The 23279-nt window shown below is 42.1% G+C and overlaps 1 protein-coding gene across 3 annotated transcripts in view; it reads left to right on the forward strand.

Moving 5' to 3' along the window:
- Positions 1 to 23279, forward strand: part of EXOC6 (exocyst complex component 6) — a 296860-nt gene that overhangs the window by 56970 nt on the left and 216611 nt on the right. The window contains exon 1 of one of the 3 annotated variants that reach the window (XM_042908850.1): positions 16549 to 17634. The exons of the other annotated variants lie outside the window; for them this stretch is intronic. Within the exon in view, the coding sequence (XP_042764784.1) occupies positions 17513 to 17634 (122 nt within the window). The 5' untranslated portion in view covers positions 16549 to 17512. Of the gene's footprint in view, positions 1 to 16548; positions 17635 to 23279 lie in introns of those variants that run through there. 3 annotated transcript variants of the gene reach the window in all.

Genomic DNA, 23279 nt, shown 5'->3' on the forward strand with positions numbered 1-23279 from the left:
CATTATTTCTACAATCTACAAGCAAAATGAGATTGTAGTTTCCAAACAAAATAAAAGGGCAAGTTTGTTGACTGACTTCATACTCATTTATCATGCTCTCCTGTACTGTATTAATATTTTTAACTGGCTAGTCAATCATGAAAAAATCAAATCCTCAGTAAATCTTATCAGTACCACAAAAATAATGGGATTTCTGTTTACAAGGTGTCGATTGTGTTCAGAGTCTTTGATAATGACTGCAGACAGTCAATAAACACTGAGACATTTACATGGTCAGTAGGAGCCTAACTAAACTATCTAATCTTTCAAAAGACAGTCAACACAATGAACTCTAAACTTAATCCCTTCAAATACTGGAGAGACAGTTTAGTGCTTTAAATACTACTCAACCCAAAACCCCACACTAAAAAGAACCATTAAGGCTTTTTCTTAAACTCACAGAAGCGGGACATTCTGATTTCAGTTCCATTCTCTGATGGCAAATCTTTACCTTATAATCTAAGTTCAACCTTTTATAGGATCTGGGGTTTGTGAAGGGTGACAAGTATTGTAGGTATGTACAACTTGACTAAAAAGTGAAAGAGGAGTAGTGTTTGTTGCTTTTTAAAAACTTTTTAAAACTTTTTACATCTTTTTTTTTAATTTCAGGAAAACAGAACACTTTACTTGCTGGCTTTGTTTGTTAATAACCACATAAACTCACATTTACTCAGAATTGGTGTTATATTTATTGCTGGGAGATTAAAAAAAAAAAAAGCTGAAAGGGGTGGGGGGAAAGGAGGCTATTAATTGACCATTTCCTCTCTTCCAAGCCTGTGTTACTCAATGAAGACAAAGGTTTAAAGTCCTAAAATCCTGACAAGAGACTTTATATAAGGGAAATTGAAAATGCCTGACTATGGAGTCACTAATTTTAGACACTAGAAGAAACTTTGAGTTTTCAGTGGTAGAGACGAAGAGAAAGAATTTCAGCACGACTTGTGTATATGCCCTTTTGATTCTAAGATATTTTGTGATGTTAGTCATATGAAGAGCTTGGGAGAGCATTCGCTTGATACTGGCTGTAGGAGAGTGAGCCCTGGCGCTCCACTCAGAAAGAATGGCTTTCCTGAGATGTTTGATTTGGGGCTTCTTTTCTCTTCTTGTGCGTGTCCAAGGCGTTAGGCTCTTCATTGTTCCTTCTAAAGAGCTTGGCCAGGGAGGTTCTGGTCTATCGCTCCATTCCACACCCGAGGCAAGAGTGGGCTCAAGAAAGAGTAACCTAGCTCCTGTGGGAGAGCTTAAAACAGATGTGACCTTGCTTTGAAATCTGATTAACACAATAGACTGCCTGAGATCTGATGTTCAGTTCTCTTCAGGCTACAGAAATGAGACATTCTTTGGTTGACCTGGCATTCTGCCATGTCAGAGAGCCCACTGGAATCTCTACTTTGCCATTTGCAGGAAATGGCAGGAAGTGTGTGAAAATCTGGAATCCAGCAACAGGATTTAATCATGCCACATTATGAGGTCACTCTCTCCGTCACTGAGAGGGGAGAAGACTGATTTATTTATTTTATTTAAAAAATATTTTCATGAAGTTTTAAAATTGTAATTCTAGTAGAGTTAACATACAGTGTCATATTAGTTTCAGGTGTACAATATGGTGTTCAATAACTCCATATATTATTACTCAGTGGCCATCATGATAAATGTATTCTTTAATCCTCGTCACCTGTTTCACCTATCTCCCCCACACACCTCTCCTCTGGTAGCCATCAGTGTGTTCTCTAGAGTTAAGAGTCTGTTTCTTGGTTTGTGTGTGTGTCTCTTTTTTTTCCTTCGTTCATTTGTTTTGTTTTCTAAATTCCACATAGGAGTGAAATCCTAGGGCATTTCTCTTTCTCTGACTTATTTTGTTAAGGAAGCCCGATTTATTTATTTTGGGGTGAGTTTATGTGGGTGCTCACACTGGCAAGCCCCTGAGTTCTAGCATTTTTGGACATCATTAAGGCTTATATTTGTGGACATTGAAACACTCTGTGAATTTCAACAATCCTTCAACCCCTTTGGAACCTAAGATCTATGAATCCAACTGTGTTTTCACTGCCGCTTACTCTTTTCAGGTCCTCACTTCCCTCCTTACTCAGCTTAAATCTGTGGTCAAATTTTTCATCACTTCCTGGAACATACTCTCGATTTCCTTGTCCCTCTCCCCCTTGGTTAAGCTTACTTAGCTAAACTACAACCTTTATTCAATTCACCTTTTCCCTGCTCCTTTCCACACAGTTGAATGAAGCTGGAGAAAAACGCACCATCAAGCTGACTGGTCTCATTTTGAATTGCGGATCATTCATCTCTAGTGGACTCTTCCAGCTGCCCAGCAACCAAACTATATTTCCCTAGGCTTTTCATTCGTTTACTCTACTGGCAGGGGATGATTTTACGCCGTTCTCTTCTCTTTTCAATACTTCAACCACACGTTCCCCATCCTCACTGTCATGATGATCTTGCTTCCTATATACTGAGAATATGGAAGCCATCAGAAGAAGACTCCATCATAAGCTCCCTTAACCACAACTACCCATCTATCAGTATCTGGGCTCATAGACTCTGTCTTCCCTCCTGCTCTACTGGGTGAACTGTCCGTATACTCTTTGTTTTTCCTTTTAAGTTTATTTATTTATTTTGAGAGAGAAACAGAGTGTGTGAGTAGGGGAGGGACCCAGAGAGAGAATCCCAAGCAGGCTCTGTGCCATCAATGCAGAGCCTCATGTGGGGCTCTATCTCGTGAACCATGAGATCGTGACCTGAGCTGAAATGAAGAGTCAGACGCTTAACTGACTGAGCCACCCAGGCTCCCCACTGTCCATATACTCTTTACAAAGGCTAACCACTCCATGTATACACCAGCTTCCACCCCCTTTGCCTACCCAGTCAAGGACCGTGCTACAGGCAATCTTCCACCCTCCTCTGCATCAATTTTCCCCTCCCTTTCCCAGGACTGTGTAAGTATTCTCTCATCATAAAAACAAACTCTCTCAATTCCCCTTCCCCTTCCAGTTTCTCTCTCCCTCTGTTCTTCTCTTTCCTTTTATAGCAGAATTCCTAAAAATATTGTATCTACTTGCTGTTGCCAATTCTTCTTCTTTTCTCCTCTCTTAGTCCCACTCTCCACTGAAACCGCCCTTATAAGGCACGTGCAGCAATGCAGTGGTTGATTTTCAACCACATCTTCTTAGTCCATTCATCAGTTGATGGACATTTGGGCTCTCTCCATAACTTGGCTATTGTTGATAGCGCTGCTGTAAACACTGGGGTGCATGTGCCCCTTTGAATCAGCATTTTTTAATACTTTGGATAAATTCCTAGTAGTGCAATTGGTGGGTCAAAGGGTAGTTCTATTTTTAATTTTTTGAGGAACCTCCATACTGTTTTCCAGAGCAGCTGCACCAGTTTGCATTCCCACCAACAGTGCAAAAGGGTTCCCCTTTCTCCACATCCTTGCCAACATCTGTTGTTTCCTGAGTTGTTAATGTTAGCCATTCTGACAGGTGTGAGGTGGTACCTCATTGTGGTTTTGATATTTATTTCCCTGATGATGAGTGATGTTGAGCATCTTTTCATGTGTCTGTTAGCCATCTGGATGTCTTCTTTGGAAAAGTATCTATTCATGTCTTCTGCCCATTTCTTCACTGGATTATTTGGTTTTTTTTTTGGGTGTTGAGTTTGGTAAGCTCTTTTTAGATTAAAGAAATTTTCTTTAATGTTTATTTATTTTTGAGAGAGAGAGACAGAGAGACAGAGCACAAGTGGGGGAGGGGCAGGGAGAGAGGGAGACACAAAAGCCTGAAGTGGTCTGCAGGCTCTGAGCTATCAGCACAGAGCCTGACACGGGGCTCAAACCCATGAACCATGAGATCATGACCTGAGTCGAAGTCAGACGCTTAACCAACTGAGCCACCCAGGAGTCCCTATAGCTTTTTGATACTAACCCTTTATCAGATATGTCATTTGCAAATGTCTTCTCCCATTCCATCGGTTGCCTTTTAGCAGCAACCAGACAACAAAATGAAATAAAAAGCATCCAAATTGGCAAAGAAGAAGTCAAGCTTTCACTTTTTGCAGATGAAATGCTACTCTACGTGGAAAACCTGAAAGACTCCACCAAAAAACTGCTAGAGCTGATACATGAATTCAGCAAGGTTACAGGATGTAAAATCAATGTACAGAAAGCAGTTGCATTTCTATACACCAATAATGAAGTAACAGAAAGAGATATCAAGGAATCGATCCTATTTACAATTGCACCAAAAACCATAAATACCTAGGAATAAATCTAACAAAAGAGGTAAAAGATTTGTACGCTGAAAACTATAGAAAGCTTATGAAAGAAATGGAAGAAGACAGAAAAATGGAAAAACATTCCATGCTCATGGATTGGAAGAACAAATATTGTTAAGATGTTGATACTACCCAAAGCAATTTATACATTCAATGCAGTCCCTATCAAAATAACACCAACATTCAACAGAGCTGAGAACAAGCAGTCCTAAAATTTATAAGGAACCAGAAAAGACCCTGAATAGCCAGTGTAATGTTGAACAAGAAAACCAAAGCTGGAGGTGTCACAGTCTTGGACTTTAACCTGCACTACAAAGCTGTAATCATCAAGACAGTATGGTTCCAATCTTTTTGACATTTCCCCACCTTCCTTCCTGCTGCCTGAATTGAGGACTTGGTGGCTAGAGTTTCAGCAGTGTTTTCATCCTGGATGACCTTAAGTGTGGAAGCCTCATGCTAAAGACAGAAGGCTGAAGCCTAGATGCAGTCTGAATGTCGATGGTGTTGTGGAGTTGCCCCAGACTGTCCTAGTCCATATTTGGACTCTTTTACATGAGAGAACAAAGGGCATTCTAGTCTCTTCTCTGGGACCTGATGCTTAACGTAATTCCTACCAATTACATTTTCACGTATTTCTTCTGGCTCTTTCACAGAACCTAGCATAGTGCTAAGCACAAAACTGGTCCTCAATAAATGACAGTAGTTGGGGTGCCTGGATGGTTCAGTCAGTTGAGTGTATGACTCTTGAGTTTGGCTCAGGTCATGGTCCCAAAGTCGTAGGATCAAGCCCTGCATCAGGCTCCATGCTGAGTGTGGGGCTGCTTGAGATTCTCTCTCTCTCTAGACGTCTACCCCTATTCCCCCGCATGCATGCTCTCTCTTTCTAAAATAAAAAAATTTAAAAAATAGAATAAATGACAATGATTGGTTGGTTACGATAAAGCAAATCTCAAAGTTTTGTTTGACATATTCATTTCTAACACTGTCAGTAATGATGTGACCAACGTTTTGCAGTTGAATTTATACACCTGGCACTTCTAAAAGACCTTTTTTCATGTTGAACAATATACAATTGGTCAAACAAGTGGGTAACGTGATAAACTTATGCCAAACAGTCATAGGACTTAAATTAATATAATTTGTAACAAAGATAAGGTATGTCTTATAAATAAACGAGACTGAGTCTATAGGTTTTCCCTGAAATAAACTCCATTACTTTAAGACTGTAAATAAAAATTAAAACACTGCTACCACTGTCAGTTTTCACTGAAGCATTATTACAAAACAGACTTCTGTATAACACAAACTTTGGACTTTTATGAAAATTTTAACATTACAAAATTTGTGCAAAAAAGAACAATAAGATGGTTGTGTTAGAGTTTTATGGATGTGATGTTGATGACTTGCAAGTGCCTGGTTAAGCAAAGAAAGACACAGTTGAATCTTATGAGTGTGGAAAGTTCATCGGGGCGCGGTTTGTTCTGTTTGAGACGCTCCCTCTTGAGATTGAGAGCTTGGGAGCTGGGCATCATTCATCCCTCAGATGAATTCTGATTGGTGGGAAGAGCATGTTCCTGCTAGTGCTCTCTCTCATTTACTAGTCTTTGGGCAAGTCATTTAACCTCTGAGTCTAAGGTTTTTGGTTTTTGCTTTTTTTAATCTGTAGAATGGAAATAATACCAAAAATAGCTATTCCATAGGGCTGTTGAGATAACAAGAGGAGGGCATTCATGTGAAAGGGCCTAGTTCATAGGAGTCACTCAATAAATATTTGTTCACTCATCTCGATAATATTTTATAAATGCTTTAGACTTTTTGACATGCTCTTATTACTGAACCAGTTATTGTCAAAATACCAAGTACCAATTAACACTTCCTCTAAGAACTTTTGGATGGTTGTATTTTAATCATTTTAGGATGTGACCAACTTTTGTGGAGTCGAGTTAGTTGGCTTCGTTATTCCCCTGCAACATTTCCTTTGCACTCATTGATTTCCATGGCTACATGATGATTACTTCCTGAGAAACAAAGGAACACATGTGTTTAGAAGCAAAAAGGAAGCATACAGATCACCTATTGAACCATAACCCTGTAAAACCTGGTATAAATGGAAACTTTTCTTTTTATCATATGGTGTTTGAAGTGAAGGAATTCACATTAGTCATTAGCTCAGTTTTTACTCCACAATAGGTGTCCCTGTAAGGAGCCAGACTGTGTCAGGACTTATAGACCAACTATACTCCAAAACATTTTGTGAAGCAGACGGTTTACAACATCAAAATTTCTGAGTGGTGAGCAATCCAGAAAAGTGATAATAGGTAATGGGAGATATGAAGACAAAGAATGAGTGGAAGAAAAATAACTCACAACTTGTCAAAACACACAGATTCTTTTTTCTTACATTAATTAATTGATTATTCCAACAAACATATATTGATGACTTCTTCATATGAGGTCCTATGGTAAGTACTCTGAGAACTATGAAGGTGACTAAGGCCCAGAGGTGGTCTTCAAAGAACCCATACTTAGTATTGGAAATAAAATATGTACTTGCCCTGTCTAAATTATGTCCCATGTGAAGTATGACCCAGAACCTAGAGTGGCTTTGAAGAGGGGACTGTTTTGAGTCTTGAAGAATATATAGACATTTGTGCACAAAGTAGGCAGATGGAAAGGCATTCTGTATAAAGGGAACAGCATCTACAAAGGCCCAGAGGTGACCAGGCTCAAAGCTAATGGATCAGAGATGGGCAGAGATTGATCTGGAGAGCAAGAGCAGGTTGGGAATATCTGTTTTGGGGATAGCATCATTATTAATAGGTAGGTATTTGGTTTATGGAGACTGGCTTAAAGTGGGAGAAGCATGCTAATAGACTGTGTCCCCTCAAATTCATATGGTGAAATGTAATCCCCAACGTGATGTATTTGGAGGTGAGGCCTTTGGGAGGTGATTAGGTCATGAGGTTGAACCCTCACGAATAGGATTAGTGTTCTTAAAAACAAGACTCCAGAGAGCTTCTTTGCCCCTTCTGCCATGTGAGGACACAGTGAGAAGATGGCCATAATGGAGTAGGAAGGAGGCTATCATCAGTCACTGAATCTGCTGGGTTCTTCATCGTGGACTTCCAGCCTCCAGAACTGTGAGAAATAAATGCTTGTTGTTTAAGCCCCTCACTCTACGGTATTCTGTTATAGCAGCCCAAATGGCCAGTGAAGTTGTGAGTTCAGTTTTAGACATATTGAATGTCAAGTGCTAAGTGACAGGATATTCTGGTAGAGATGTTACGTAGGGGGTTAGAAATGAAGCTGGGGGTGGGGGGCGGATGCCCAGGTGGCTCAGTCAGTTGAGTGTCCAACTCTTGATTTTCGGCTCAGGTTAGGATCCCAGGGTTGTAGGATCCAGCCGCATGTCAGGCTCCGCACTGAGCATGGGGCCTGCTTAAGATTCTCTGTCTCCCTCCCTCTCTCCCTCTCCCCATTGGTGCTCTCTGTCTCTAAAATAAAATAAAATAAAAAAAAGAAATGAAATTTAGAACTCAGGGAATAGGTACAATTGTAGGTCTGGATTTGGGACTCGTCAACACACAAGTGGAAGATGAACTTACAGGAGCCTAGAGTAAGAAGAAAAGACACTTGGGGACAGATTCTGGGGAAACAACTACATTTAAGGGACAAACTGACAGAAATAAACTTGGGAAGGAGGCTGAGGGAGATATGAAGGAAAACCATAAGAAAATGGCAGCTTGTTATCAGATTCTTTTTCTTTAGAGGCTCTTTTCCAAGATTTGGGGTCTTTTTCTAATGTTGATTCTTTTCTTCACTCCCAAAAATAAACTCCGGGAGCCTGGGATACCCCAGACAGGTGGTTATTCCTGGGGCTATACACAGAATGGAAGGTTTGAGGATTCAGGTAAAAAGCATGGTCCATTGAACCAGGGAGCTCCATTGAACCAGGGAGGCCATGTCACATTGGTTTTGAGCTCTAGAGTTGGATCTGTGTTCAGGCGTCACTCTGAGACCCACCCAGCCAGCGTGGATTCTTCCAGAAAGCGTATGTGCCATCCTGGGTGTGGACGGCAGGTGCCTCACTCCCAGACCCCTCTGCTCCCGCTCTCAATCCAGCTGGAATAAAGGAGGAATTTCTCCACTGACCTGTGGGCTCCCCAAGGGCCTGGTACGTAGTAGGTTCTTAAATATAGTGTCTTCTTTTCTTTCTCTTTTTAAATGTTTATTTTTGACAGAGAGAGAGAGAGAGAGAACACAGGCAGGGGAGGGGCAGAGGGAGACAGAATCCCAGGCAGGCTCCAGGCTCTGAGCTGCCAGCACAGAGCCCGATGAAGGGCTTGAACCTACGAACTGGGAGGTCATGACCTGAGCTGAAGTCAGATGCTCAATAGATGTCGCTCAGGCACCCCTTAAATATTTAGTTTTCTTTTAAAAGATGAATACATAAATTAACAAAATATAAAGATCAGTACACAGGAAATAACTTTATAATAAGCACCTGAGCATTAGTTTCCTAAACATTTTTATGGGTCACTGACATTTTCAAAACTCTGATCTTTGAGCATCAGAGAAACATCTACATGTGTCCATTGGAAAAGAGAACAGCACTACTCGTCATAACAAAATTATAAGGCGGTTGATTTTCAAAACACAAAAAATCACCCTCAGTGGTTCATAACATCATTCCTTATCAAGCAGTCAATGTCATAACATTAATGCTTTTATAATGCTTTTTACTTTCCTGGCATTGTTCTGAAGACCTTATTTGCATTAATTAATTTAATCTCCCCAGCAAATCTGTGAGATAGGAGCTTGTCTTTTATGTAGATAAGGAGACTCCAGGCACAGAAAAGAGCCCAAGGTCACATCGCTACTAAGTAGCAGGGATAGGATTTGAACCCAGGCAGTCCAACTCCAGCGTCTGTGGTCTGTGCGTGTAACTGGCGCACTACACAGAAACCTACTTGATTCTCTTACTTGCCTGCCTCACCGGCCCCACTTTATCACCTGGTGCAGAAGAAAAGCTACATTGTGCACGTAAAGTGAGGCTTTCTCCCCAGGGCTTGTGGGGGGCGGGGGTGGGGGAGGGGGTCTGTGGGGCCGGTGGGGGCAGGAGCATGTTGTGGGAAATATATTTGTGTTAAATCAGGACAAGTATGAGAATTGTTTATACTAACAGAAATCATAATCACACAATAATCTTATTTCACAATTTACTTCCCCTAATCCCACAGGCAGGTGACTTAAGCCCCGTGTCACAAACCCTCATTCATGAGCTAAGAGAGAGAGAGGCCCAGTGCTTGTGGATGGACCAAAAAGTGTGTGCACTTGGGAGTCTCCATGGAACACACTGACCTTGTCTATTCTCTACAGTCCTGCTGGAGACCTTGTTTTCTGAGGGGAGCTTGTGTGAATGGCCTAATCTTTTAGTTGGTCTCGAGGAGCTCACACTGTTTGTCCCTTAACTGAGGGGTCAATTGAGAGAAATCTCAGAAGGAGTGGGGCAGAAGAGGAACCAAACCAAGTGGAAACATTGCTGTTGCTTGAAGGGGATTTGAATCCAAAGTGGTAGTTTGGAATCAGTCTGCGTAACGTATCCAATATATGCTATAGCGCGTATGTTTTTTAAAAAAGATTCAAAATAGTTCCTGATATTATGCTCAGTGAATAAGGTTGTTTTACAACTCTTACTTAAATATATTTAATATCACAGAAGACAAGAATCCAGAATACATAAAAAGAAATCAGTTTAGGCTTTGTCTTTTGATTAATGTTTTTTTCTTCACCGAACAGGAAAATACTCATTAACAAAAGTTTTGAGAACAATAAAGTAACTGGAGGTTATTAATATGAAAATATTGTCGATTGTTCCTCCCGTAAAAATCTCCCTGGACAACCCACTTCCTGAAAAATGAGTCAGCAAAAGCTCCCAACAAGAGTTGTTCGTGTTTAATACAATTGTTCAGGCCAGTGCTTATTTCTTATCTATAAAGTCCCCTTGTGATTGATGATTCATGTTTCTTTTCAATTATGGACTTTGAATGCAAAGTATTTCATAATGTAAACAAATGGCTTCAGTATTTAAAGCAAAACATTTCCGTTTGTTTAGTACTATTTCCTATTTTATGCCTGAAACCATATTTTTGAGGGAATTGTTTGGTTTCAAAAGAGGGAAAAGAGAATGATTGTTGAGAAGAATATGGGCAAAGGGCCGCCTACCAGATGTGGAAGCAGGGGCTCAGGCAGAGCTCACAGTGGTCCACCCTCTCCTAGCATGGCCTGAAGAAGTTAGTGTCCTGAAGTCTCACTTCTGTTTTTAAAGTTTATTTCTTTATTTTCAGAGAGAGAGCACACACACGTGCACAAGCAGGGTAGGGACAGAGAGAGAGGGAGAGAGAGAATCCCAAGTAGGTTCAGCCCCGACGCGGGGCTGGATCTCACCAACCGTGAGATCATGACCTGAGCTGAAATCAAGACGCGAAACCAACTGAGTCACCCAAGAACGCCCTGAATTCTCACTTTATTTTTTATTTAAAAAAAAAAAAAAATTTTTTTTTAACGTTTATTTATTTTATAGACAGAGAGAGACAGAGCATGAACGGGGGAGGGTCGGAGAGAGGGAGACACAGAATCTGAAACAGGCTCCAGGCTCTGAGCTGTCAGCACAGAGCCCGACGCGGGGCTCGAACTCACAGACCGCGAGATCGTGACCTGAGCCGAAGTCGGCCGCTTAACCGACTGAGCCACCCAGGCGCCCCGAATTCTCACTTTAAAGATCCTTGTTTCCCGGTGGGAGAAAAGCGTATCTTTGGGAGCGTGATAATAGGCCTTGTAGCATGTCTTTAAATTCTCTATTTTGCTGAAGAGCGCTGAACTAGATGAATGGAGGATAAATGACACATCGAAAAGTTGCCAGAAATGCTAGAAAAAAGAGAACAAGGTATTTAGTGATTTTTCATGACGTTTTGCAATTACCAATATAAACAGTTAAAAACCTGGAAGAGCAAGAGCCAGTTTTAACAGACTATGTGCCAAAAACTGACCACGAGGTGGCGCCATAATCTAGCTCTCTGACCATAGGGCTGAGACTGTTGACTGTTGGCCAGGATTCAAATGGTGAAGACTTACATTTGGGAAAAGATCAACAAGGTGCCCTAAAATTTTTCAGTCAGAAGACCCAATCATAACGAACAGAAGAGGTGTAAGTTCAAAATATGCACGTGGTGAAGCTACTTCTGCTATAGCAATTATGTTTATTGAGAACTGAGACATTAGAGATTTTGCCTTCGCTGCCTCTTAACGAAACCCAGATTTGCTTGGAAATAAAGAAAAGGAATAATCACAGTGAATTAAAACAATTAGTCTAGAATGTTCTTGTCAAATTGGAAAATATCAATTTTTGTCTGAAAAATATCAATTTAATCAAGCAGTGGACACCCCCTCATACTTGTTTTGGCCGGTGTTGTTTCCATCATTCTTAAGGCTTCCAGTCCCTCATCAGTCATTGAGTCCAGGCCTGCTATGCGCCCAGCATCATGTGGAATGCTTTGACTATAAAGAAGCATAAGGCCCATACCCTGCTTTTGTGTAGCTTGTGGTCCAGTGAGGTAGATAAATATATAACAAAAACAATAATACTAAGGGATCAGAGCTTTGGTAAAGACAACATGCTCAAAAAAGTTATGGGGGAGGGGGCACCTGTGTGGCTCAGTCGGTTAAGCATGCGACTTCAGCTTAGGTCATGATCTCACAGTTTTAGGGTTTAGGCTCCACATTGGGCTCTGTGCTGACAGCGTGGATGGAGACTGCTTGGGATTCCTTCTCTCCCTCTCTGCCCTTCCTCTACTCTCTCTCTCCCTCTCTCTCTCTCAAAAATAAACAAATGAACATTAAAAAAAAGTTATGGGGGATAGTAGCAAATCTGTACAACAAGGTGGGAACAAAGCCTCAGAGGTCATAGAAACAGCGGACCCTGACGCTCATCAGGTGCCACACCCTCCTGAGTGCTCTACCTAATAAATGCTTAAGAATCATGTAGCCTTCACAGCAGCCATGAGGTGGGGGTTACTATTATCTTCTCCGTGCTACAGACAAGAAAACAGGTGTGGGGAAGGTATTCTAGATAAAAGAGGCAGCATGTATAAAGGTTCAGAGACATCCAAAACCATGGCATGTTCCAGGGAATAGAAACTCAGATAATGGTAATGATATTATAACATTCACAGAAACACCATGGCCCCGAAGATTTTATGAACAGAAAAACGTGCTGAGTTATGGCAGAAATTTAGAACAGATTTTTGAAAACAATTTTATTCTTCAAAGCGCATTAAGAATATAGCTTATTGAGAAAACACCGATTCACTGAAAGACCAAAATGCTTTTTGTAATGAAGTGTTACATCCTGAATTTTGAAGATGATAGAAAAAAATATAGAATGGCCCTGTGGAACCACTATTGGATGCCATAGGTATTTCTGGAAAAACTAACTTTCTTATAACAAACCCTATTGCTGTGAGTACCCTAAAAATAATAATGCTGCAGTCTTAAAGTTTAACTGAGTATCTTGACAGGCTTCCTAATGTTGAAAAATAATACTAATATAACAAACAACGTTTATCTACTTTATTTGAAGTAGCTTTTGTAAGATAAACTCTGTGATAATCATGAATAAATATCTATTCGTTGCCCGTTACTTACAAAGCACTATACTGCTGTGTCAAGATAATTTATTGAACAAATATTTATTGAGCATCTAACTTGTGCTAGCCATGGTGTTAATTGCTGTGGGTATAGTAACAATAGCAGCAAAACAACAATAGGGACCCAATCTCTGCTTACCTCAAAAAGACTGAGGTTTTTTTTCTTCCGAAAAGTTTTTATTCAAAAATAAATAAAATAGATAATTTTATTCAAAAATAAAGTTAAGAAGACTGAGGTTTTTTTTCCAAAACCTTTGTACTCAATAAGTTTTATTTGAATTTTTTAAAATGCTTATTTATTTTTGAGAGAGAGAGAGAAAGAGAGTGTGAGCAGGGGAGGGGCAGACACACACACACACACACACACACACACACACACAGAATCCGGAGCAGGCTCCAGGCTCTGAGCTGTCAGCACAGAGCCGATGCGGGGTTCGAACTCACAGACTGTGAGATCATGACCTGAGCCGAAGTCGGATGCTTAACCGACTGAGCCACCCAGGCGCCCCTCAATAAGTTTTATTTGAATAGTAACCTTTTTTTTTTTTTTTTTTTTTTTTTAAGGTCTCTGGTTCTAGAGGGGCTAGGGTTCCTAGTAGACTAACAAGACAGAGACTCAGTTTCAGAGGAAGAAAAAAGCCCACTCAGGGGCCTCAGTCACAGGGCCTGTATCAGCACCACGCAGAACCTAATGATGTGTCTTAAAGATCAGCTTAGGGCAGGATTTTCCGACCTCAGCACTATTGGCATTTTGGGCTGGATAATTGTTTGTTGTGGGGGACGGTGCTGTATACTGTATTAGTAGCACGTCTAGCCACTGATGTCAGTAGCATCCACCTCTAGTTCTGGCATTAAAAGATGTCTCCAGGGGGCACCTGGGTGGCTCAGTTGGTTAAGCCTCCAGCTCCGGGTCAGGTCATGATCGCACTGTTGGTGAGTTCAAGCTCTGCATCGGGCTCTGTGCTGGCAGCTCGGAGCCTAGAGCCTGTTTTGGACTCTGTGTCTCTCTGCTCCTCCCCATTTACTCTCGCCCTCTCTATCTCTCTCTCAAAAATAAACATTAAACATTTTTTAAATGTCTCTAGGCATTGCCTTGGGGTTGGGGAGGAACAAGAACCACTGGCCTCTGGCCACTTAAATGTCTCCAGTCGGTGGTCAGGCTTGATCCTAGGAAGTAGTCCAAACAGTTTGAGCCGCAGCTGGGAGGAGGGGTTAAGGGTGGAGACCGGGAACATTCCAGTCACACGCACCATTCTCTTTTATGGGCATCTTGGAATATAGCTGTTTAAAAATGTTTCCATTTCCTCCTTTTCTTTTCCTTATTTGGTGAATTTGTTGTCAGCACTATGGGATAGGGGAGGTTGTTTTTCTTAACTGTTACTTTCGGGAGGAGATGGTCTCCTGCTCATTCAATCTGTGTGGACTTCCGGCAGGAAATGGCACTCAAGGAAAGTTTTGAATAAAAGGAAGATGCTGGTTAGCCAGTGGAAACAGGAAGTTGTTGCCTGTGTCTTACACAGCTTAGAAGAAAGTAAGAGGCAGAGGGACAATGCACTTAACAGAAGCGGGAGGAGAAGAGAGTGGGGTGGGAGTGGAGGAGGGGCGGGGAGCGCTGAGGAGCAGAGGGCACAGGTTGAAAGACCTTGAATCTCCTGGGGGAGCTGGCTGTGCAGGAAGCAAATGATGGCACTGTGTAGTAGGAATGGGGTCATGCGGTGACAATAAGTCAAAGCTATTGTGATTTATTAATTATGCTGCTGTGTAGTATACTGCTATACTATTACTGTTTAAAAAATACTCTCTTTAGAGGAATACAATTTTCTGGGGTGCCTAGGTGGCTTGGTCGGTTGGGCCTCCCACTTCGGCTCAGGCCATGATCTCGAGGTTCATGAGTTCGAGCCCCATGTTGGGCTGGCTCCTGTCAGCACAGAGCCTGCTTCGGACTTCCTCCCCCCACCCCCCCACCCCGCCCCTCCGTGCTCTCTCTCTCTCTCTTTATCTCTCTTAAAAATAAATCGAAACAATAATGGAATACAATTTTCTCACAACATATGGTAAAAGCATATGCCTACATTGTAAAATCCCCTTGAATAAACAGAGAAAGAAAGCAAATGTGGCAAAGTTAACAATTGGTGAATCTGGTGAAGGGTATATGGCTGTTTGTTGGGTTCTTTAACTTTCCTGTAAATTTGAAACATAAAAATCTGGGGTAGGTGGGGGGAAGAATCCGTGTAGTTTTTTAACTACATGTTACTTAGGGCTGGATGGGTCATCACAGGTATATGTTCATGGGTGTGTGGCATCACCTATGAATTGTTCTCTACAACATAGTACAGGGATGACCGACGTCCTCTTATGACCAAGTGATCTCTCACCTTGCATGTACATATTCTCAGATTCTGATAAATGCAGTGTGGAACTGTCAGAGTTTTGCATAATTTGGACCAGCATTTCCTAACAAGGCAGAGGTAACTCTTAAGCTTGTCGCTTTTGCCACCGTTCATTCATACAAGGCAGTGTGTTAAGCGTTACGTGGAACACAGGTGTGAATAAAATAGACGCTCTGTTCTGAAATAATCTGATAATTTCGTAGAAATGAAAAACCTTCCACACAAATGACTTTAACACAAGGTGGAAGGTCACTGTTCCGTGTCAGGTCTTGAAGGAGGGCATCACCACTTCCTGCAGGGGGAAATTGTGGGAGGCATATTCCTGTTGCTTCGTTCCATCCTTCGGGGGAGGACCGGCGGGGCAGAGAGGTGAGGCCCAGGTGGGGCTGGAGTGAAGAAGGCTGTGCTGGTTTGCCCCTGCCGAGTGACTGTCGTTCAGTGGGGGGAAGACAGCAACCATTTATTGTTGCTCCTGTGTGTGTGGCTCAGTGGGGGCACATTTGGCCTCACCCTGGTTTGGGTGGGCGGCTTCACTTCGAGCTGCGGCTGCTGGATGGGAGTATGTGCCTCTCTCCGCAGTTTTGTGAATCCAGTTTTGTGAATGTACGTATCTCTCATCCTCCTTGGGCCGGCGAGCTAGCCAGGGCCTGCGCTCCCAGGTGATGGCAGAGGTGGGTGAGGACAGAGAGAAATACGTGAGGCCTCACAAGGCCTGGGCTCAGAGTTCTCACCCCGTGCCTTAGGGCTGGCCGGCCGAAGTCACAGGCTAAGCCCAGAGTCATGGGTCAAGGGGGAACACTGTGCCCTTGGTGAAGTACTGGCAAGGGTATGGGTGCAGGGAGGAATGAAAAACTGATGCAGTTGATGACATATGCCTTGTGGTTATATAAACACTACATTTTTAGGAGAAAGAACTTTAAATTTTTTACAGAGCAAAATTTAAAAATCTGATAAAAACTTAAAAAAAAAGGTTCATATGGAAGAATATTGCTAGCCATCCCTTTATTTTACTTTTTTCATGTTTATTTCTTTTTGAGAGCAAGAGCGCGAGTGAGGGAGGGGGAGAGAGGGAGGGAGACAGAGGACATGAAGCAGGCTCTGCACTGACAGCAGAGAGCCCCCCGTTCAGGTCTCGAACTGGCGAGATCATGACCTGAGCCAAAGTCTGACACTTAACTGAACCACACAGGCACCCCACTAGCCATCCCTTTAAATACCAACTTTCTAGTACTGGGCAAGAAAACATGAGGTTAAACTTGGGCTTGAGGAAGATCTAATGAAAATGGTAATGGGAAATAATGTGCCATTTAATTTTAGACCATCTTGAGGCTGGCTGTAGGCCACACTTGCCCTTGATATTTTGGGCCTTTATTTTCTGCATTCTTTCTTCCTCTCAGTGACAGCCTGTCCCCTTCCCATCCCGGCATCTTTGTGCTTTCCCCCTCTCCATCAAAACCTATTCTGCGGAAGGGATCTGGCAGACTCGTTCACAGTGACGCATAAGTGACCAACAAGGATTTGAGCTGGGGACGGAAGAAGGAATGGCTCTTACTGTAAACGGACAAACACACAACAGTGACTATGGTGGAGTAGTGGAGGACAGGGGGACCCAAGGAACTAGCCCAGTGACCCCAAAATCATATCCTACAAGAGGTTACATTTTTCCTGGACAAGCTACCTACTTGGGTTTGTTGGCAAGGGTATAATCACAAGAATAAGTAGGAGCATGGCTTGTATTCTGTATTTAGCATAAATAATTAAAATATGTGCCCTGACAAGTCGATACTATGTAGTAATTTTTTTTATGGTTGCAGTCACTATCTTTGAGAAACAAATAAATAAACATAGCAGACATCAGGCAGGAACTTTCTGAACTGTGTCAAGGTTAATAATAAGTAAAATGTTATAAGTAGAGACTGGACAGCAACAGCTGTGCAACATTCTTGGAAGCGAAGATTTTGATAGCATGAAGTCAGACTGTGAGCTCAGCCTTTGCTGCTACTCTGGGTGAACAAGAGAGAACGCTTGTGATAATTACAACAAAACCCACATTGCTTTTTGTAAATTACAACCATTTTGCACACTCAAAATACGATGTCTGCCGTTGGAAAATCAGGGGCATGTGGAGCAATGTTGGAAGAAGACCCGGATCAGACTTACGAGAACGTCCTGGCTGAGATTCAGTCTTTTGAGCTGCCCATTGAAGCGACTTTAAGGTAGGACTCCTTTGTATTTGTTTCTTCTTTAGTGGTGTTCAGGTGGTGTTATTCACTTCTTTTTATACTTTTCTCCATAACAGAATAAAAAATAGTTTTTGAAAAAATAGGTACAATTCTGTATATACCTAACCTTATCTCTTATCTTTAGAGAAACTGCAATAAACAACCCACTTTTTTGGGGATTATATTTGTTTCCTGATTCATCACCACAGGGTTTAAAAAATAGAATTTCAAGAGATCAAAAAGGGCGTCATGCCATCTCCAAATACATATCCCATCTTATGAGATTTCAAAGGTTTTCTCTAAACTATCACTTAGCAAGAAACATTGAGAACAATTAGACATGTCAGTGAAACCAGTTTCTATTTGGGTGGATGTGAGTTTTAGGGAAAAAGAAGTAAAATGTTTATTTTCATTGTTGCTACTCTCGAAGATGTGGTGGCCTCTCAGATACGTTTTTCTTTTTTTTAATTTTATTTCCACATACGATTTAAAAATAGCTTCTTTGGTAATATGGGGATTAATTTGCACATTTCAAGAACAGGATTAAAATGAAAGACCATGTATCTTTGTGTTAAAAGAGCAGCTTTTAAAATTTAATTCTTTCTACCTGCCTGCCTGTAACTGACACTTATCAGTGTGGGAATGAAATGGCAACCACTGAATTTGATAGTGACAGTCAATAAATATTTGTTGGCTAATATTTGTTAATTAAATAAAAGGATGGGGGAGGGGTATTGTCTCTTCATCCTCAGAAAGGGCCCAGGGCCAAGTTGCTTTGAAATACACAACAATTTAGGGGCGCCTAGCTGGCTCAGTCGGTTGAGCGTCCGACTTTGGCTCAGGTCATGATCTCGTGGTCTGTGAGTTCGAGCCCCGTGTCGGACTCTGTGCTGACAGCTCAGAGCCTGGAGCCTGCTTCGGATTCTGTGTCTCCTTCTCTCTCTCTGCCCCTCCCCCACTCATGCCCACGCACGCGCGCGCTCTCTCTCTCTCTGTCAAAAATAAATAAACATTAAAAAAAAAAAGAAATATACTACAGTTTAAATCTGAGTAAATTTCTTCCAAAAAATTAAATTTGATTTTGCATTTAAATATATTTTGAATATCTTCAGAGGGCCTAGGGTAGTGTTGAGGGCATGGGAAGGTATTGCTCTTTATTGGTTGATTCTTGGGTTATCAATATGTAGGTGCAGTTGTAAAATGATTAAACTCCGTTACAATTTTTTCCTTACATTTTCATTTTATCCAAGCACCATGAACATCCCATGAAGAAGGGCAGGTTATTTCTACCCTATTTAATAGGTAGAAGAAACCAGAGCTTTTTTTTTTTTTTTAATGTTTATTTTTGAGAGGGGGAGGAGGGGCAGAGAGAGAGGGAGACAGAGATTAGAAGCAGGCAGGCTTTGTGCTGACAGCAGAGAGCCTGACACGGCCTCAAACCCACGAACCACCGAGAGATCATGACTTGAGCCAAAGTCAGGCACTTAACGGACTAAGCCACCAGGTCCCTGGCTCCCCACCCCCCGCCCTGAGCTGTTTTACTAGTGAGAAGCTCAGTAGTTTTCTCCGTATGGAACAAACTTTATACTGTACCAGTGCCTTCTAGAACTTGTGCATTTGCCTCGTGGCTAGATCAGAAGTCTAAAGGGAAACAAGGTAAAGGGTGAGGGGAGCCTAGACATGTGTTAGTTACTGTGGCCTCTGCTGCCATTGCTGCTTCAGAGCCCTTGGTCATCAACCCCTGACCCTCTTCCCTGGTCTCATAACCCTGGCCAATGCCTATACATGTCATCCGTCCATGGAACTATCCCTAGTCTTCCTTGATACTGGACCTGACTTCCTGCTTTGGATCTTGGAGCTTTCCTACCCTCTGTTGCTAGGGCAAATATCCCCAGTCTTGTACCTGGTCTTCCTGAAGAAAAAAATCAATGTAGATCTGGTCATCACAACACTCTCCCAATGTTACCCTCAAGAGGGGAGACAGCACTGATATTTTCTCCAGGTCTTGCCCTGTCACCACCAGAGTGGGCCTGTAGTACTCACTGTTAACCTCACGTCTGGGTTATTGAACAAGCCGGGAGAACACTCTCTTCCAAAGGCTCCAGCTAAAACACCCCAGTGTTATGTGGAGGGTAGACTCAGAGCTCCTAATAAAACTTTATGTGGGACAATATTAACTAAAATTAGTTTTCTTAAATCTTTGCTTTCATAATTATTAGATGAAGACTTCTTAGGCTGACATTCAATGCCTTTCTATACATACCTATGCATGCATCGATATTCCAGTGTCAACTATTCTGTTCCACTGCTCTTACAGAACACGTCAGCTTGTGTGGCCAAATATGAGGGTTGGAAAATCAAGACAGGACCTCCATTTTGGCTGAACTAGTTTGTTAACTATTTGACAATGTGTTCTGAGATTTTCTTCCTCTCGTGTTCATGGCTGCTTATTATTATTATTATTATTATCATTATTATTAATTATTAACTCAGCCCTACCTCACGATTCAAATGCTCTTTCTTCTATGAAGCCTCTCCTGATCCCCCAGCCACATGTGAATGCCCATCCTTTGAAGCCCCCAAAGAATCGAGAGCATTTATTCTGACTCACTTGTGTGTGTGTGTTGTTATTTTATAACCATTTTCAGGCTACAGATTCCTGAGGGCAGGAATGTATCTTCCTTATATTTTAGTATCTTCTGCAAAATATTCTACCAGCGGAGTAGCTAGATAAATATTTCTTGAACTGATTTGTATGAGCTTCTGAACTAATGGTGACCTTGTGAAGCAAAAGAAAGGAGGCAATTGAGAGAGAAAGTTATCATTTCAGGGAAAAAGAGGAGGTGGTCCAAGTATTTGAATAGCTACAAGCTCTAAAGGCAGAGACAGTGGAAGGTGCATTTGGTTGGATGCAGACTGGCCAGCTGGGCTGCACGGGCCCTGCTGGGGGTGGGCGGTGGGGGGTGGCTGGAGGGGACAGTGAGGGAAGGGTAGGACAGTGAGAGGATGGGGCTGACCACACAGGAGAGAAACATTCTCAAGGAAAGCCTCGCATCTGGGAATTGAGAGTGAGAGAGAGAGAGACAGAGAGACAGAGAGACAGAGAAGTTCTAATAGTTCTCCTGTTCATTTTTCCTTGTCAGAGATGCAAGGCACTGCTTCAACAAACATTTTCTGTCATAAAATCTTAGCCTCTGTGAGCTCCCTCCCCCTGCCCATTTTGTTTTCCAGGTAGGGAGTCTGAGGTGCCCTGCTTACGGTCAGTGTTCAGATCAGAGCCAGGTGGGACTTCCTTCTCTGACAAGGTGAGCCCTGAGAGCTCAGTGACTCAGGGCTCAGAGATGGTTTCTGGTCATGTCATTGAAGGGAGACTCAACAGCTCTCCTTTCACAGGGTGTGCAAGCTTCCTAGCACTCAGCCCCACACATCATGTGAGAGAATGGGTCTCCTCTCCCCGAGGGGCTGTGGGGAATTGCTGTTGGGGACTGTCAGTGGTCCACAGTCTCTTCTCCTTGCCCAGCTGCATTCCTCCTCTTCCTGACCTCAGACTTGGCTGCTCCCACAGCAGGCTTCTCTCAGAAAGTCCAGCCTGTCTCTGCCTGACTCCCCCAATGGGACCTTGGGTCTGTTCCTTTGGCCCTCCTTTTTTGTATGTGTGGAAAAGTGGACAAGAATCAGATGATTCTGAGGTCCTGCGTTTGTTTTCATTCTTTATGTAAAATGGCACAACTGCCTAGACTATTGAGTTTAAAGGAGAGAGAGTTTCAGGGGAGAGCTGAGACCTTATGTGTTTCCATGGTTTGTGTTGTCGGTGAAATATTCATTAAAGACATCACAGGTAGCTACAACAGTGGAATTTGGGGAATAAAATTCGAGGGTAGAAAAGTAGAATTTGAGATTAGCCATACAGATGGTGAATGAATTTAGGAGAAAAGTAAGAAATGTCAGGAAAGGTCTCCTGCTTGGCTTTGGGTATTCAGATTGCTGGTAGGCTGAAACTCACCAGCAGGTGGGGATCTGGAATTAGTTTTGCTGCCTTAACCCTTTTGTCCTGGGCACAACTGTTTTCACCTTGTTACCACTGTATGCCAATTTCCACTGGATTTTCTCATTCTTTTCAGATTTTCTTTCCTTTTTTCCCCCCAAATTTTAAAATATTTATTCATTTTTGAGAGAGAGAGCATGAGTAGGGGAGGAGCAGAGAGAGAGAGAGAGAGAGCAGAACTCAAAGCAGGCTCCAGACTCCGAGCTGTCAGTACAGAGCCCCATGTGGGGCTTGAGCTCATGAAGTGTGATATCATGACCTGAGCCGAAGTCGGACGCTCAACCGACTGAGCCACCCAGGAGCTCCTGTCTTCAGATTTTCTGACTTTCAATCCAATCCCTCCATTGGGTCTAGATATGTCCAGCTCCTTGCTAGCTCTTCCATCTGGGAGGCGTGCTTGTCCCTGGTAGGCTTCAGGGCTGTCTGGAGCCACGCTCCCAGAAACCACTAGGACTAGTCTTATTCAGCATCACCAACGTCCTTTAACAAGGATGGTCAGTAGGTCTCAAGCAGCAAATCAGTTCCAATGCATCAGTAGCAGCTGCCTGAATCTTACTTTGGGGATGATTCTGATAAATTAGTGATGGCCACTATGTACTTAGGATGGGGCAGTGGCAGTGTTCATAACATTTACCGCATTCACACTACGACTTCCTGCTGCCAGATTTGCCCACTAGACCTGGCCCACCCCATGGGTCCTGACTCCAACTTGGATGTTGCCTGGGCTCATTATGCCTCTCGGGGTTCTGCAGGTATGTTGTTAGCCTCTTAGGACAGGTCCTGAAGTCACAGGGTTCACACATCACAGCATGTCTTACTGCTGTAGCTGGATCTGAGAGAAGATAAGGGCAGGTTGAGGGCACTGCAAAGTTAGTAGGAAGTAGAGAAAGGGGACATATCCAAAGAATGGCCTTACAGAGGTCTGGGAAAAATAGGAGGAAAAGGGAATTGTACAAGATGACGTACCAGAAGAAATTTTTGTAATTGTTTTATGATAACATAATTGTTTTACACTTGTATTCACAGACTCTCTCGGGCTCTTTTCCAAAAGCTGACCATGAAGTTTTACCAGCTTAAGAGCAAACAGGATATTGTTATTTCTTTGACTTTAATGTTTTTAGGAATGAAGATAACATGCTTTTAGGAAGGGACAGAAAACATTTTTTAAAAAATCCACCTAATAGTATAAACCATATACACAATAAAATCTGGGGGTGATTAAAAAAAATATAACTTGTTAAATCAGCTGTAGACATTCTGCAATGCTCTTGCTGTTTATATCTTCAGAAATGTGATATTTCTATTAAATCTTATCCCCTTAAGGATAATGATTAACATCAAAGGTGCAGGTTTTATTAGATGTTTGATTTTGCCCTTAGTGTCTGAAACTCTAAAAATATAACCCATCTCAAACTCTTATAATATAACCCATCTCAAATGGTTAATATATACAGAGTGCTTAGCACAAGGCCTGCCTAGTACACTGTAAATGCTCAATAAATATTAGCTATTATTATTATGTCTAATTTATACCTGGGATGCATATGCCAGTATAATTTAATACGTGTATAGAATGTTGAAGTAAACAAGCATT

The sequence above is a fragment of the Panthera leo genome, chromosome D2 (genome assembly GCF_018350215.1).
Source record: "Panthera leo isolate Ple1 chromosome D2, P.leo_Ple1_pat1.1, whole genome shotgun sequence".
NCBI lineage: Eukaryota > Metazoa > Chordata > Mammalia > Carnivora > Felidae > Panthera > Panthera leo.